The sequence below is a fragment of the Zosterops lateralis genome (genome assembly GCF_965231275.1).
Source record: "Zosterops lateralis genome assembly, chromosome: 6".
Taxonomy (NCBI): Eukaryota; Metazoa; Chordata; class Aves; order Passeriformes; family Zosteropidae; genus Zosterops; species Zosterops lateralis.
Genome location: NC_139761.1, coordinates 24,896,115 through 24,914,328, shown reverse-complemented (window position 1 = coordinate 24,914,328; position 18,214 = coordinate 24,896,115). Strand labels below are relative to the sequence as shown.

Sequence of the window (18,214 nt, the reverse complement as noted above, 5' to 3'; positions counted from 1 at the left end):
GGTATACAAAAAAAGTGAGACCAAAATTATCCTGTGCCCAACACCAGCTCAAATCCAAATGATGTCTATACAGTGTTGTCTTACCTTTGCCTTTGTGTTTTTTCTGCTTCTGCTCACTTAATTTATCCAGTGGCAGGTCACTGAGGTCCAGGCTATACAAGTTTCTAGCTAATACTTTAGTAAGTGTCTCCATTGTCAGTGACCACTCAGTGGCCAGCTCTTCCCAATATGTCAGTGATGACATTACAGACAGCAAATCATCCCAAAGTTCTCGAGAAATGTACACATTTAGATTTGCTTTGATCCAAGCTACTATAAGAGTCTAAAAGAACAGAGAAAAGTTGGATTGTGGACATAAGTTAACAGTATTCAAATGTTACTGTTTCAAAGGAAATTTCAAATTGTCACAGAAATTTCTGTGTAGTCCTGACATTCTTTTCCTCACCAGTACACACAGATTTTTAATGAACTATCAAGTCTTAACACAGGGTTCTGACTTAGACACAGGTTTGACCAATTATCTCATGTATTCTTTTTTGTTCTGCTAAAATAACTGGAGACTCTACAGATCCCAGTCACTGAGAACTCACCACAACAGCACTTTACAACTATAAACTTTAAAATTACTTGTTACAGCTTTCTCTAAGAAATTACAGACTTCTCTAAGAAATAATAAAAATCCATCAGTTAGCCATGGATAACACAGAAGACTTCATGCTGACTGGAGCAAATTTTGCTATGGCAGCAGGCTTAAACTGCACACACTGCCAGTTATCTTTGCCAGTTATTCCAATTCATCTAAAGGACAGCAATTCTTGAATTTTACAGTACCTCAAATACTGTTGTCACAGTGTCATTAAAATACAGGACAGGAAGTAACAAATATAACCAGCTTTTTGACTCACACCATTCACATTATCTGGATAACATATCAGTGATATGACAAATTACCCAACAGTAGTATCCAATCTATTAATGAAAATTAGGCTGAACTTAATTAAAGTAAATTTACATTTACTTGCCTGGAAAAGAGGTCCTGCAAGTCTTCCAGCTAAAGTGGAGTTTTTTCTTCCTTGATACTGCAAGAAAGTTTGGGGTGGTATTTTCAGCACAGATTCAGTTACCCTGAGCAGCACAAGTAGCATCTGCTCCCTGCAAAACAGAATTAAACTCAGTTATCATTTTGTTAAACCTCTGTACATACCAAGGTATATACATCTGTATATACCAAGGTATTTTAAAAGGTAATAATCAAGCCTTATTTGCTTAAACACATTCCAAAAAGGTCATAAGGATTACAAAGAGCCTAACTTGGTTCTTGCAAAAGAAATTATTCCAATATTTTTTCACACTTAAGAGTAAAGAATCCCTGTTGCCCTTTAATATCTTCTTCCAAGTCAGTCAACTGCTATCACCTTCAACGGCCTGAAATTAGAGGCCAAGTTTTAACTGTATTTTCAATCAGAGCTGTTTCTTTTTCTATGAATTACAGGTTTTGGTAATTTTGCATTATCATTAATGTACTTCATGAATTATTTTGTGCGGCACAATCTTTGCCATTGTGGTCTAGAGTCACTCCTTTACACTAACGTGAAACTGGGAAAGAAAATACCAATCTAGTAGAATCTGTTTACTATTATCACTCCCAAATTTCCCAGTGGCCAGATAAGTTGGCTCCCCAGAAGAGGAGACAAGCTTCACATGACACGTAGTGCCAGCTTTACTTACCCAGAGTTCAGGAAATACTACTGACAGATTGAATGCAAGTCAAGTTAAAATTAAATAAATCAGACTTGCTGCTTCTTCCTTGTAATGGAGAATGGTGGCAATATAGCACTTGATTACAGACTACTATTTAAGGAGTGGGGAATAATAGGAATTCCTTTAAAGCAGGGTCTCTTGTACTTGCTAGGCACTGTAAGCACTGGAAAGGCATGACACAGTTCAACAGTACACAGACTCTTGTATACAATTCCAGGTCAAGAACAACACACATCTGACTATAACAGTTATCCATGCTTGTCTGGGGCACTTTTGTTTATTTTTAAATAAGGCTGTGAAGCTTCATATGTTTCAATATTTTAACGCTTTGATACATCAGCCAAATGCCCTGGAAAAAATCATCAGTAGCTCCTTAATAACAGTCTGTATATCCCAGCTTAGTCCTCTTTGCACTGAGGTCTAAGCTGCCACAAATTAACTAGGAGCTTACTAGAGGTTTTAAGAAAGCAGATAACCTCCCTACACCTCCCCTGTGTAAAGTTGTCTATGGTGTTCAAGTTCATGTGTTAACTGATTTAAAGCAACTGGCGCATATAACTAATACCACTCTACCGTGTTTTCTATTATGTAAATTTTCACTTGTCTTGTGAACTAATAATCTAAGACAAAAACATCAGCATTTTACCATGTCTTCTTGTCCATAGTCACTTGGACTACCATGTGGCGATAAATATTGAGAATGCGTTTGCACATATCAGTGTGTTCATCCAGCAGAGCTTTAAATTCATTTGCAGGTTCAAGAAAAAATATATTTGAAGAATTTATTATAAAAACCTGTAAGCAGAAAAGAGTGGATGTCATGATCCTGAAGCACTTTGATATTTTCAGCAATTCAGTTGGTAGAATCAGGAAGAAAAAATCTATAGCAGAGAATCTTTATCAGAAAAGGTTGCAGATGCACACAGAAGTGTATGTTTAAATATGTCACTTTGAAGTAATAATTAAGCAACAATGAGACTGATCTTTTCCCCATTTTTTCTATAAAACCTTATTTTTGTTCTCATAGACAGATGGTTCAATAAACTACTCAATATGATTAATTTGGTATGCTGGATAAAAATGTTCCAGTAAGAAGTCCACTGCACAAAGTTCCACCTGTAAGCCAGGAACTGACTAGTACAATATATAGTAAACTGCTTGAAGTAGTCCTGGTACAGTGTGTGCCTCAGCATGATACAGCCTGTATCATGTTCTGGGAGCCAAAAGCATTCATCCCACTGGGATCAGTAAGGCTTACCAAAAGTAGGAAACTGGACACGTTCCCCAAAGTGACTGACTTCAGTGGGCAGTGAATTAGGGCCTTCAGAATGAAAATTATGAAAAAAAAAAGTAGGCAAGGACATTGTAGGCACTACAAAAGCAGCTACTGAAGTGTTACTATATTTTTAGGTAACTTTAGAAAGCACTTGAATCTCAGGTCTAGATTTTCAATTATTTTTTTTACATGTACAGGAAGTCATTGGTACTAAAGTCGTAACTTCCCTCTACTGAAAGCTTTGGATTTTTACTAATTAAAAACTATTAGTATGCAGTTTTACATTCACTAGCCTCAACTAATGAACCTAATCTATTCTAAATGCCAAGAAATAAGTCTATGCAAGCATTAAATGGAAAAAAAACTCAAGACAGAAGTCTTGGATTATTGATTCACAGGGAAAATCAAACGTGGTTCCAGGTCAGGAAATCTCAAATTGAGACATGGTACTGGGTTAGAATGATGTCTTGACTCTGTTTCAGGCAAAAAAAAAAAAAAAAAAAAAAAAAAAAAAAAAAAAAAAAAAAAAATTTGGTAGTCAAATGAACCTTTGTCCAAAAAACTTCAACATGAATAATCTTCAAGACATTGTCAGATGTGTAAGCTGTAGTAGTATATTGCAAACAAATACAGATACTTTGTATTTCTTTTCTCAGTAACACTTCATATTCTAAAAAGTTGTTGAAAGTAAAGATTATGAAGCTTAAATTATTATAATGTATTTGAATTAAAAAAGTTATTTCAATTACAAAGTTTATTTATGTATATAACAGTGTACAGCACAAACGAAAACCCTATTCATAACATTCTTCAAGCTGTAGCAAAAATGATTTTCAATTAACATGGTCACACAGTGCACACAGTAAAGTGGAAAATGCACATTACTTTATTTTGTTCAGAATCAATCTTCTGCTGGAAATTTTATGGAGGTAGAGTCATATACCACCTAAACGAATGTATGGGCACAACACATACGTAAAATGCACACACTTTAAAACCATAAGAGCATTTCAAAGATTCTCACGTTATACCCTCCCAAATTTCCATAGCCTAAACTTCAGTGAAGCATTTTGCTAAACATTTGAAAATAACACAATTTCTACCCTGTCAAACTGCCTGAAAGATGTTAAAAACTTTTGTTAGGGTACAACTGCAACTCCTGCTTTCCTTAACAATATCACCAGAGAGTTATGGCACCTCATCAAATTTTTGAAAGATGGTGCAAATTCAGAAAAAGATGAAAAAAAATCCCTTTATTAATAGGACTAGACACCTTATTAATAGGACTAGAAAAAACAACAGGATTGGATGTTTTGGCTTTTGTGACTAATAGCATAAAAGAAAAAAGCTTCTAAACATTCTCATAAAACACTTAATTAGAATTATTTGAAGATGTTGCAGTAGCATGAGGATTATTTTTTCTCTAATATAATGCAGAGGAGAATGCACATTCTGATGAAAAGATTTTTTTTTTTATTGTGTTACCCAGTACTGGTCTATACATTGTCCTACTTCAGGTCAATAAAGATAGAGTGAACCAGTGTCATTTGTCTAACATTTAAACCATTACCATTTACTTGCTGCATATAAAATAATTTTAAAATTTAGAAATGCTTTAGAGATGCATGGGATTCCCTGGCAGAAATATTGCACTATATTCCACTGTTTATGTGCTGATAACAAGAATTTAAGGTAATTTTAGATAGATAATTTAGATAAAATTAAATATCAAGTCTGTTTTATACCTGCAATACTGACTGCACTCCAGCTCGTACATTTTGCTCTTCAGTATCAATTTCAGATGTTTTATGCAAAGCGTCTTCATAACAGCCATTTCTTGTCCAGTTTGAATTTCTAACATGACTGGAGTTCATCCCTTTTTCCTGAAAAATATTTTTTCTTAAAATTCCACAGATTTCTAGACAGGTATTTTGGCTTTATATTAAAGGAAAAAGGATACAATAGATACTAAATAATAAACAACAGCAGGCAAATGCACCTGAGACACAACAATATTTCATGAGGCTTGAAGCAATTACCTTAAAGTACTGAAATGAAGTAACTACTATTTTTGTCATCTTTTAATTTGTATCTAATTTTTACACAGTTGAAAGTTGGCATACTGTATAATCCACATCTTGAAAACAGTTCATAAAATGATATGCAATTTTAAATTGAACTAAGCACATTAAAAAGCTACAGATAATGGATAAAATTGGTAGCTCATCCATACAGTGTTTTACCATTGATTTTCTCCAATAAATTCTCTGATACCAAAGAAAACCACGTATGAACTATCAAGGAAGCCACTTCTCTGTCTATTGGCAGATTAATGCACAAATATTAACCAATAATATTTTACCTCTTCTCTTTCTTTTCCTTTCTCTGATGAATTATGGTCAACATTTTCATCACAATCTAAGGTTGTGCACTGCATTATTTCTTCAGGATCTTTCATAAATAAAGGTTTGTCTTCTTGTTGAATCCATTCTTGATACACCTTCACCACCTTCCTCATGGCAGCTGCTTCACATATTGGCAACAGAAATGCCTGCAAGTAGAAGAAAGAAAAAAACCAGTTACAATATTTGAAATAAGTTGAGCTCTATACTGTACAAGTTCTAAGAGATAAAGGTGGAAAATACAGCCGCCTACAGCCATGTAGGATCCTAGCATACAAACTATTGCCAAATCTAAATGTTTGCTCACTTTCTTCATACATAAACTGAAAACTTGAAAAAAAACTTACATTTAAACAAGAAAACTTGTTTTAAAAATATCAAGAAATATTTTGAAAGAGATAAGAATCCATGTGGGCATATCTACTTAGCACCTAGCCCACTGAAATTAAGACCCAAACACCCACCAAAATATGTAAAATGAATGAGCAGAAGTTTCTATTACAACATGTTCTATTCAGAGGATTTGGAAAAGTGGAGTTAAACCAGCTCTAAATTACTAAAAAAAGTTCAAGTGACTCACAATACTGGTAGTCATCTATCTTATTTTTAGCTAACTAAGATTTTACAAAACAGAATTCTTAAAGCAAATGACTCCCTGGAAAGATTTCAGTATTATTGTTTCCAAAAATCATGCATTTGTCTGGGTGTGATGGCTGATCAGTGTCCTCTTCAGAAGGTTTTCTGTATTGGCTGTGCTGGTAACAACTAGTCATAGACCAGAAACTTTTAACATTAGTCAGATTTTAACTAACTATAAATACACTTACCAAAGACCATGATGACCTAATTATATATTTAGAAGAACAGATAAACTACACTAACACAGTTTTACAGGGTCCAGGCTGTGACTGTTGAAAACTAGTTGCCCATGTCCTTAAGGAGGACCCAGGTAACACAGGTAGTTATGTTCACTCTGGAGACAAAGATTTAATACCATTATCACACTAAGAAGAATTCAGCTGTGTATTACAGGATTAAACTGACAAGTTCAGTCATATACTTGCTCATCAAGTCTAACATTCTTCTGCAAGCCCATATACATTTTTTTGCACCCTCAAATCTAAAAAGCATAAAAACTTGTTCTCTAAAGACAATCTTTCCACCACTCAGTACAACTGAAACCTCCTCTTGACAGGAATAACTTAGTCCTAATGTTTTCAAAACATTACAAACATCTTGTATATTAGAAATTTATTTACACTGAAAACTCCTGGGTAAATAATGATGTAAATATGATCTCATATGATCTCATATGATCTGAAATCCAAATAATCTACATAAACTTACAGAGTGACTTGTGAAAAGAATGAAGAAAATTGCTTTTGCTTCTATTCACTGTGGGGACAGTGAAAAGTAGACCGCTGATAATTTACACTCTATGTTCAATGTCTCAGACTCTGTAAACCCTTGATTGTCAGCTGAATTTGGGTAACTCAGTAATGTGTCCAAGCTCTTTGATACAAGGGATGTGGATAAGCTTCTGACATTTTGTCCTGGGTTGCAGTGTAGGATGTACACAAAGTATTTATTCTATCACCATCTTCATGAACTGTTCAAACCAGGTGGGCTAGTGTTTTCCCAAGCCCCCTGCTTTTTCTGCTAATGGCCCATTAACGCCTTTGGGGTGTTTTCTGCTAATGACTTTTGAGATGTCTTCTGCTAATGGCCCATGAGTCACAGGTAACTCCCTCCAGGGGTTATCTCTGTTTAATGGGCCATCAAGGACCCATCTCACACTTCTCATCCTATTGTGAGATGCTCTGCCCAGGGGGAGGAGCCAAGCATTCTCACCTGGATATAAGCTGGTATGTGGGACAGTGCAGGGGCACTTATCCACTGGATTCCCAGAGGACCAGAGCTACCAGACCTGTCTACAGGATCACTGCTTCAGGAAGAGCACCTCACCTGGACTGTTTCCATCATCCTGCTCAGGTTGTATTCTGACTCTGTCAGTGGTCTTTTGTGTTATTGTATTTATTTTATTTTACTTTTACCTTTTTACCTTTCTTCTTATTAAATTATATCTCTGACTTGGAGCCTCTCATTCATTTTGCTTTCAAACCACAACACATTTATTTGCCTCATTCAGAAACATTTACTTCATCCAGATAAATAAGTTTTAAAATGTTCAGCTTTCTGCTGCTTAAAGCAATTAGTGTTGTGCATTTTACTGGAAACTTAGTGTATCTTTCTTTACTATTATTCAGAAAACACTCTTCATCTTTTGATCTATAGCATGGGGCATAAAGAAAGTTTATCTTGTTCTATTCTCCCACCTTGAACTCTAAGTTACTATTAATAAATGCTCCATATTCTGGCATATGTTCTCAGTTTAAATTTGTTTAATGGTTTCCAGTAGAGAAATACAATTCTGAGTATGCTCAGCTAACATTTCTGGTTGCAGTTAAGTCAGAAACAGAAGCTGCTACCTTTTATAGCCATCTGTCCTACTCTTCTGATGAACACTATCAAGGAAAGGACATTTAGATGCTCCTAAAACAGCTCTGTAACAGCTGCAGACTCCCACAGGAGGCTTAGGCTGATATGGTAGGCTGTGAGTTCTAATACCTACAGTGTTGATGTATGAACAGATTAAACATTCCCATTTATGGGGAACTGCGAGGTCTAAGTTAAATGTTGCTAAACTGGTTATTAAAGATATAAAATTAGAAAAAAAGAGGAACTAGGGGTATTCTACACAGAAAGTATTTCAGAATTTTAGCTTTTTGATTTTTGAAGGCAGGATGACAGAAAAAAAACTGTAACTTGGTATAATGTTCTGCTTAACTAGTGCTCTTGAAAGAAAACCACGACATAATGAAAATATACAATATAATAATCAAGATTCTTGCATTCTAAAGAGAATTTTTTACCTGTCGAAAAATCTCAGTTAGGAAATTAACATTGCTTCTTTTAGAAGAAAAGACTTTCCGGACAATTTCAATATCAGTTAAATGCTCTTCATCAATACTGCAGAGGCTGGAAGAACTTGGCTCTCTCTCTGTTAGAGTACTTGTATTAGAATGAGATTGTTCTGGTTCTGCATTTCTATCCTGCTTATCAGTACTGTCATTTTTGCTATCCTCCCTTGAAGCCATGCTAGCAGCTGCTCTCTGAAAAAAAATTTTAAAAAAAAAATTCATAGTTCATTTTAGTACAGCAATAAATCAATAGAATTTCAGTATAATTTAAAGAGCACAAAGAATTAAAGAAAAAAACCAAACAAACTGATGGATTTACTGCATTTCAAGGTTTCTAATGTCCAGTTGATTAAAAACAAATCACAGAATTTGAACATTGCAGATCCTTTCAAAGTGAATTAATAAACATCCAATTTGTTTAGAGATTTTTTTTAACTTTTCATTAGTTGTAATTATTGGAGGAGAGCATACTGCTGATTTAACAATTAAACCAAACCCATGAAAACAAATACATTTTTGTGTATTTGGTTTTACCTGAATATTCTTTGGCACATTTTCACCTTCCATCCCAGGAATATGAGGTCCTGTATGAGGTTTTGGCTCAAGCCAGAAAGACACCAACCATCGAATGACAATAACACGAGCCTTGATGAAAGGTTCCTTTGTGCAATATACTGCCTCATTGGTTTCAGCATCTTTCTTATCTATTAGGTAGTGTGGCTTTGGTCTCATTTGTGGTATATCTGCATGAAAAAACAACATCTTAAAAATATGTGGAGAGAGAAAGATCTGCATAAGAAAGAAATCCTAAAACTATAACCAATACACATGAATTTTCAGAGGTACAGTTTTCTTGCATTCGCCTGTTGCATCACTCATTCCAAGATGCGCTGGAATGGATGCAACAGAGAAAATGTCAAGCACTGTAAGACATGAAAACACTTGAATTTTCTCCTGAAGGGAGATAACACTGTTTGTCCAAAAAACCAGAAACTTATTTCTGCTATGCAGAACACTTAATTTTTTATCTGAAAGTGATAGCTTTATGTTTTTGCTTGCATTGCTTTTCTATGTAGGTAAATACATTTCATTATTTTCATGTTCTTTTAAACTATGTTATACTCAATATTTAAAGATAAACTTCAGCAAACTCACTACAAATTTTCATTGAAAACTACAAAGTTCCAAGTAGCAAAACAACTGTCAACTAGACTATGACCTATACAAGAAAACTATTTTCCTATAAAATTAATATATGGCAAAATCTAATCATAGCTACAATGGGAGATACATAACAGCCTCTTCTGGCCCTGCAAAAGATGAATAGAATAGAGAAATCCTGCTCCAAAGCCACATGAGCTTTGCAGCTTCACCTAGGGCTCCATTTGCACTGGCTAATTTTGCTGCCAGACCACAGGCATGTAAATTTTCCTATGATTTAGCTGCAAGATGACTGTGTGGCAATAGCTTCTATACTGGCTTGTAGGGAATGTAATGAAGGATGCTCAGGGGCACATCAGCTGGAAGGAACTATGGCTGTTTGGGCACTAGAACTGACAACTCCATTTTCGCCACCCCATGTTCTACACGATGGTCCACAAGTGTTTAGCTTTTATAGTTCCCTGTTGTGCTAGTCATCAGTACTCCTGAATCTGCTTCAGAAGAAAACCATGACAGTACTTAACTCTATGTGGATGGAGTGAAAATGTGCGGTAAAAGCACTACAAAGATGGGGGGACACATGGGTACCATTTTTAAATTGTGCATTTTTCTGTGACTTAACAGAGCAAAATATCATTTCTAGGTTTTGCAACCCAAGACATGGCGCAGAATAGTTCTGCATTAACAGTCATCAACCTGAAGCAGTAATGGAACATTTATGTGCAAATGACATTTCTCTGAAAGTGGCATGTCAGCCAACCGTAGTCCTAGTCCTATATGGGCAAATATGAGATATACTTCAAAACAAAAAGAAGAATATTTGTGTGAGGACTGATTATGACACATACTGTCAGGACATCTTGATGCTGGTGTTTCAGTATCATGATTTCCATCTAGTGACAGCAAAAAAAACCCAAGAAACTCAAACTAAAACACAAACAAAAATCCAAACAAAACAAAACAAACTAACAAAAAGACGGAAACCTGGAAAAATGACGGTCCTATCCATATATAGAGAGTGACAGATTGAACAGACATGGTTATGTCAGCACTGCCTCAACTCTTCTGAGGCCTGCAGTATATGAGCAAGAGAGAAGTTCCATGGTTTTACAGGCTAACTAGAAAGCAGTTCAAGGATACTAATGGTGAGAGTCAAAGAAGATATTAAAAAGTCACACTGAACAGTATAAAATTATTCCCTGACTCTATCTTCTTAAAGTAGTCAAGAGTTGTTTTAAAGGATCCTGTATAACTCTGCCAGTCTATGGTGTTAGAATCCAAGAGGGACAAATCTGGACAGCAGTGAAAAAATAATCTACTATTGTCTAAGCAATCATATTATTACAGCCTTTTTAAGGCATCTAAAGTGAAACTAGAGTATCTCACAGACTGCTGTAAAGATTTCTTTGTTATCATCACAAATACGCAAGATCCAGCACCCACACTAAAGATATCCGCACTGGTCTGTCTCAGTGTTGTTTCAAAAGCCACATACATAAGCAGTGATAAACCCATCACAAAGCTGCTACACTGAGAAATGTTTCCTGTACAAATTCCAAAACTACATTCACACTTTTCAATGGAAGCATTATTTTTAGAGGAAAAACCCCACGATTCTGGCATATCATCTACCTAACTAAGTAACAAATACACAGAATACTCTTTGACAAGTTTACAAATGGTTTATTTACTGCAAATAATAAAACCAGTACATTGTTTTCATTCTGTAGAATGCAGCAGGTTAGTAAGAAAATTAAAAATTATGGTATCTGTAACAAGCACGTGTAGCAGTACAATCTGTGAAAAAGGAAGCAAATGCCTGGTAGCACAGCATTTAAAGATGCAAATATCAGTCCTCTCTGGTATCTACAAGCATTCAGCAGAGTACAAAGGCTGCAATACTGGCAGTACTTTCAAAAGGACTAAATATGCAGTAAAAATGTTTTTGCAGCACACTGTCTCCTTGTTTCATGATAACCTCTGAGAACATCCTCTTTCTATAATTTGTTTCAACTGCATTATGTGCTGCAGCTGCTTCTCAAATGTATCCTCCTTCCAGCTGCTTCTCAAATGCATCCTCCTTCCAGCTGCTTCTCATATTTTCAAATTCTGTCCATCTTGGAAGAAGGTATCAAGGCTTCAGATGAGGGCACAGACATAAAACCAAGGCAGAACAGAGCTTGTTAGATGGACTAAAACAGCACAAGAATAAATATTCCCTTGCCCCAACTTTCCATTTTTTCTCTCTATTGTGTTTTGGGCTTTGCCCATCCCCTGCCCTTCCCCTTCTGGGAACCCGATGACAAAAAAGGCAGGAAGCTGAAAGTGGTGGAAGATATAACAGGGTAGAAAGTGAACATGCTAGCAAAAACACAGTGGACACCTGTAAGCTTTGACCATGCTTAATTTTTAAGACAATAAAGGATTCATAAGGAATGAAGAGCTAAAGACAGCTGTAGGACAGCCCACTTCAGTGTTTCCCTGTAAATGAAGGAACCCATCTAAATGGCTTGGAAATGGCACAGAAAAGCACATTACTATGACGGAAGAAGCAATGGCCCTGGCATATTACTGCTGTACTTGTAGCTCTTACTAAACAACTTCTAACTCAATCTCAACAGATATTTAACAAAGACTTTACAATCAAAATTACTAAGGCAAAAAAATTTTACTAAGGCAAAAAAAACCCCAAAACAAAAAAGGAAAAAAACTCTAAACAAAACCAACCCCCCTCAAAAAACGATCTCATGGGCTTTTTAAATGCTGTATTCCTCTTCTAAGTCTGTAATACTAAAGCCAGAATTTGAACAGAATTTGAATCTCAGTCCACTATGCTGTGTCCAGTAAAGCCCTGTTCCAATGCTTGCTTACTAAAACTACTGTTCTGATTTGCACCTCATGACTTCTCTTAAATTAAACATTACACCAGTAGCATGAGAACTGTTCTTTGTAGCAGGCTCAGTGCCCAAGTCTGCCCTACTTTCAGCCTCAAGGCTGTAAATTAAGAACAAGCACAGGATTATTTTTAAATAGGTTGGGAAGATGCATGCCAGAGAAGAACATGTTAGAGGAGAAAAAAATTATTCAACTTACCAATGCTTTTGTTGTTTTCATCACTGTATTGTTTCAAAAATCCTCATTCTAGTTGCTCACTGTGCACAGTTTAAGGCACTCTCAGTAATTCTGGGGATCTGCGCACATTTCTTCTTGTTTCCCATTGTCCTCTTCTTTACTAAGGCCTTGGAAGTTTCTTGTTTAGAGTTCACAGAAAAACAGAGGACTACAGTAACACTTCTATGGACTCAATCAAGATCTTCATAGAAAGAGAAAAATAGCATTTCCATATTTCTTGTTCTGGAGCATCAAGCAACAGTAGGTTTGCTTTCTCAGCACTGCTTACTACCCTTCTTGTAGCTATTTTATCACTGAACCTCTTCAGCATCTGCACAACTATTATTCTACTGTTACTCATGGCTATATTTATACTGGTTTTCCTGTAGATGAGAAAGCCCAATGTTTGTCTTTCCCAAGAGAACGTGGCTTTGACACAACCATCTCTCAAATCTAAATAAATGTACATGGACTGGAAGAAGCTATGACCTTTCCAACAAACTTCCTCAACAGGCTGATTTGAGAATACAGAATTGTGTCTGGAGATCACTACTCTGGAGAGTCCTCCTGAGATGCTGCATCAACAGATAAGAGGAATGGTGATGTGACTGTTTGACTCAAGTGATGAAATGGTAATTTAAAGCCTGTGTACAAGGTTTTGCTTTGCAAAGAGGAGTCTTGAACTCTGTTGGCCTACAACCAACATGTGCATGCAAACCTGAGAGAATAAAATCAAGATTTGAAAACAACATTCTGGTTTAAAATGGGCTAAAAACCCTGAGTAAAACTCAGGTGTATTAGGAACACCTAACATTCCACTTTCTATATGGAAAGATACATTCTAGCACCACCGTTCTGGCACCAGCTTTGAAGACTGTGCTAAACCCTACCTTCCCTTCCCTACTGCAAGCTCATGATGAAATGCAGTTGGCACAAAAACCTAACTATGCCCTGTCAGAAATGTGAGTAAGCACTGTATAATCCAAATACTGTGATTCTGTACAGATAAAACCAACACACCCAAAGAACAGCACACTAACACCTTTTATTTCGGCAGCAGTAGTTTCTCTTCAGAGCACAACTGAGATCAACAATACAGGTCACATTAAAGAAAGGTTTTACAAGAACATTTAATTTACCTCATTTAGGTTAACAGGGCAAGACTGACTCTAATGAAAGAGTCAGAGGCTTCCACAGACAAAGAAGTGAAAAGCAGAAACAAGAATCTTAACACGTTCCTTCATGACAAATACTTTTGAGGAATGCAAAAGTATTTTGCCCTTTGTGGGCAACATGACTCAAGCTAAAAACTGCTTTGCTATACTGTCTTGTTAGAGAGCACAATTACATGTTTCAAACATCGTTAAGGCCACAGAAGGGAGGAATTTGTGCCAGGAAGCTGTTAATTCCAGACCTGACAGAGGCAAGATCTGGTTAGCACATCCTGGTTAACACACTCCCACTGTGACAGACTGCATGACAAGAAGCACTTGCTTATGTGGTCAAAAATGTATCATCCCAAGTTATGGGACACATCTGCAGCCACCAATGGCCACCAAAGCTCCCCCAAATACACCCTGTGGACACCTGGAACCTGGACTGTATAAAGGCAGCATTGTTGTCCAGGTGTTAGTACCTAGGGGAGGCTAGTAAAGCTTAGGAAGAACGATGTATTACTGATAGTGGATACAAAAAATGCAGAATTTAGGGGCAATAAGAACATTTGGCAGAAGATAAGGAAGAAATTATTAAAACCATCTCAGAAATTCTGCTGAAATCAGTTCCAGCTGGGTAAAAGGTAATTCCACAGGCCAAGATCTGCAACCACCGACTCACCAACCTAAGAAACCCACCATCTCAAAAGATAAGAGAGACTGAACACAGAGATTAATTAGCTAAGATGCATTTAACCAACAGAAGATTAAATACTAATTAATAAGAGAACTACATTACTTGTAGCCAATAAGCAATAATTCCTTTGTTTTTACAATGTATAAATACTGAAAAGATCTGAGTGTCAGCAACAAACCTTGTGGGCACAGCACCTCTTTCAGCACAGAACTTTCTAACAGATGAACTAAACCAGGACCGACACCCTACTGCCAAGCCCAGGATAAAGAAGGCCCCACAAGACACTGCTGGATCCACGGGTGGTGAACAGCTTCTACTTGCACTCTCTCTCTTCCCTTTTCCCTTTCTCTCTCTGTCTTTTCTTTACCTGTGCAGTCAATGTGCAGGTAAACATGACAAAATAAAGTCAGTACTGCTGAATCAGCATTTGGCATTGTCACCTTATTTTGGGCAGAGGCACGTCTCATTAATCAGATCATAACATTGCTATTAGATAAAATGTAATGATTTTATCAGCTGTGTTAACACTTACCAAGTATAGGGTTATACAAGCTGGTCTCCTTACAGATGTTTGGGAAAATAGAAGGTAAGTAGTATTTCTTAAAATTTGAGAATAAAAATGAAAATCCCTTTTCCTGGTTTTCCTTGTTCTTCCATTCTAAACTCTTAACCTTAAAACAAGAATTTGGACAAAGTAAATATCTACAAGTAGAAGAAAAAGGTAACTGATGAAATGTCCTCTTTATAAGTTATTTCTTCAAAACAAAATCATATATATTTTAATAAACAGTTTTAGAAAGATGAAACAGAAACTAGCTGGGAAATGTCAATGAAACAAAGACTGCTCTCTTCCAAAATACCAAAATATTGTTTCAAAATGAACCTGAAAACATAAAATACTGAAACCAATGGAAATACATTTGCTTTTGCAGTCATCTTGGCCAAGTCAGGGAGTATGCCCAAACTGACTGTTTTTAATGAAACTGTTTTTATATTTCAAAATGTTTTATAAAAAAAGAATTACCCCTGCCATTCCAAATATTTCTTCGACAACTTATTTTAAGACATTTCGACTAACAAGTGTACATATAGTCATAATAGGTACTTGGATTCATTTGTGTAATGGCAACATGAAACAAACTAATTTTTCAACCACAAGCAGAAGATACAACTCTGAAGTTGAGTTACAAGTGCAAATGTACTTTCAATAGATCGTGAGTGCTAAACATTCCCCTTTATGAAATGTTTTCCTACATGGTAAGTGGTACCAAGCATGGTAAGTTCTCATCAAGAAATACAACATGCAGTTTCCATCTTTCTTCCTGAGAATGCATCTGCCTGCAGAGCTAGGTAGTCTGCCAAGTCTATAATAAATACTAGAAAGGAATACTCCTCTCTATTTTTTTTTCCTTTCCTCTCTACTTGTCCATTTTTACTCAAAGACCTCAGTTTTATTATGATCCATTTTCAGGGCAATGGGTGTGTAGAGTGGAATATATATGCATATATTTCACTCCCCAATATAACTCAAAGGATTAGCTGACACATATATAATTTAGTGACACAAAGTCCTTTAGCAGAACTTAATATCAAAGAACCTTGCAGTCATCAGTGGCCTCTAAAGGGACTTCAGCAAACAACTTCAGCACTCACATAGCAGACAAGCTCTGTGACACCTGTCTCAATAACCTATCTGAATTTAAATATCATACTACCAATCTATTACAGAAAAGGCAGTTTTCTTCAAAAATATAAGGGCTATTTTTCTTCAAAGTAAACAGCCAGTATTAAGCTTACCCTACAGATCACAAGTATGAAGATCTCTATTCAAAGTGGGAGATGCTGGAAGCAATAAAATGAGGCTGGAAATTATTCCAGCATGGCAAGTTCAGAGAACAATGAATAAAGGGAAGCCATGGAATGTTTAACATATCATATTTGCACACTATCCATCTTCTCTAGTAAAACCTGCATAAAATAAGTGTGAAGAAAAACTTGCAGGTATCCAACTGGGTTCTGCAGGACAAGTCTGACCCAGAAGGCAGTACCCAGCAACACCTACCATGTCATGCAGCACATGATAGCACAGTAGGCTCAGAAGCAGCATGTGCTAATTAGCCAGCAAATCAATTACATAACATGTAATAGCTGAGCCACAGTTTTTGACAGAAGCTGTTGCTATGCCCCATACTGGCTGAGATCACAGAATTGTCCAACTTCAAAGGGAAGAACACTGTGTGTGTCCAAGTTGCACACAACGGATTAAATGCTCATTCAACTCTTCATTTTCTGCACACAGTTGATCCACTGGTTGAAGATAACAGGACAGGGAAGGGGTGCTGAAAATAAGAAGGGAACTGGAACTAGCATTGCTAGAAGTGATTGAAAAGTTGTGTTTTGTCTCCATGCCACAATCTGATAGAAGATCCTATGGTAACAGATCTAGGAAACTTCATATAGAAGACAAGGGAACATTTTTCTAGAAGAATAAGAATTTGCTTTTCACAAAAAAGGGAGTGGCAAGGGGGGATTCTTTAAAAAATTTTATATGCATTTGCAGTGCTACAAGTAAAAAAAAACTTACTGTAAAGGAAAGAGAGGTGTTAATGGTTTCTCACACTTATTTGCTTGAAAACTATAGAACATACCTGAATTACCATGTATTTCAAAAGTGCTTCTAAAAAATAGCTTGTTAAATCTTCTTGTCCTTTATCTCCTGATTGTGGAGGAACAAGTGGAGTGATTTCTTCTATAGTCACTTGAGCTATTTAAAGAAAAACAGAAGTACATCCAACATTGAGACCACTTCTTCTCATGTGTAAACATCTACAAAGTTACAAAAGTAGAAATGCACTGCATCAAGCTGAGACAGTTACAGGTAAAACAGGAAATTTAAACTTATAAACCACCACAGAACTAATTTCTTACACTCATAAAAAGCACAGCAGACAAGAAGTAGGTTTTCTCTATGTACTTTTGGAATCTAGCTGCCAAACCCAAATTTTTTGAAATCTCTTTTGGAATTTATGCCAAAGTGTAACACGGTACACAAATGCCAAATCTTTATTTATATCTTTCACCATTTTCCCATTTAGAAGTTGATCAGTTACACTTCTTTTAAGTTTTACTATCTGTATTCTTCTTTGCCTCAACAGTGAAGCTAGTTCAAAGCTGATTTTTCTCCTGTTCCTGTAGTTAGATGTTTATATGTCAATCTTTGCACTCTGAATTTCACAAGGGCTTTTGAATTTCAAAAAAGGGCTTCAGTTGGTAGCAAAATTTTATTTGCAGAGCTATCCTGCTATGAAATTTGTCTGCAAATTTAATTACTAGTCATGGAGACACTGCTTTTCTCTACAAGCACTAAAATACTCAAATACTAAGAGAAGATGGAAAGAAGGCACAGCACAACATTCAGGGGGAAAAGTGTTCAACTTTTTATTCCCATTTATGTGAATGCATAGTTTGCACTTACATTCAAAGACCCCATCCAATTGCAAATCATTAATAAATGAGCTTCAAATCCCACTATCAAGAATAAATTGAGATAGGAGGCACTTAATACTAGAGTGTACAAAGGAAAAACTGTCCTAAGAATCATCTTAAGAGAAAAGTCATCCTCACTCTATTGATTAGGGCCAAGATAATGACCTTACCATTAAAAAAAAAAA

The 18,214-nt window shown here is 36.1% G+C and overlaps 1 protein-coding gene across 10 annotated transcripts in view; it reads right to left on the bottom strand.

The window, feature by feature from the left end:
• The window catches only part of RALGAPA1 (Ral GTPase activating protein catalytic subunit alpha 1), a 129,865-nt gene that overhangs the window by 96,832 nt on the left and 14,819 nt on the right, over positions 1–18,214 (bottom strand). For all 10 annotated transcript variants that reach the window (XM_083863647.1, XM_083863649.1, XM_083863641.1 and 7 more), the window contains exons 7-15: positions 17,192–17,307; positions 15,076–15,214; positions 8,955–9,163; positions 8,373–8,612; positions 5,400–5,588; positions 4,783–4,920; positions 2,408–2,556; positions 1,023–1,152; positions 85–322 (exon numbers count right to left, since the gene is read on the bottom strand). In XM_083863647.1, coding sequence (XP_083719773.1) covers positions 85–322; positions 1,023–1,152; positions 2,408–2,556; positions 4,783–4,920; positions 5,400–5,588; positions 8,373–8,612; positions 8,955–9,163; positions 15,076–15,214; positions 17,192–17,307 — 1,548 coding nt within the window. The remainder of the gene's footprint in view (positions 1–84; positions 323–1,022; positions 1,153–2,407; positions 2,557–4,782; positions 4,921–5,399; positions 5,589–8,372; positions 8,613–8,954; positions 9,164–15,075; positions 15,215–17,191; positions 17,308–18,214) is intronic.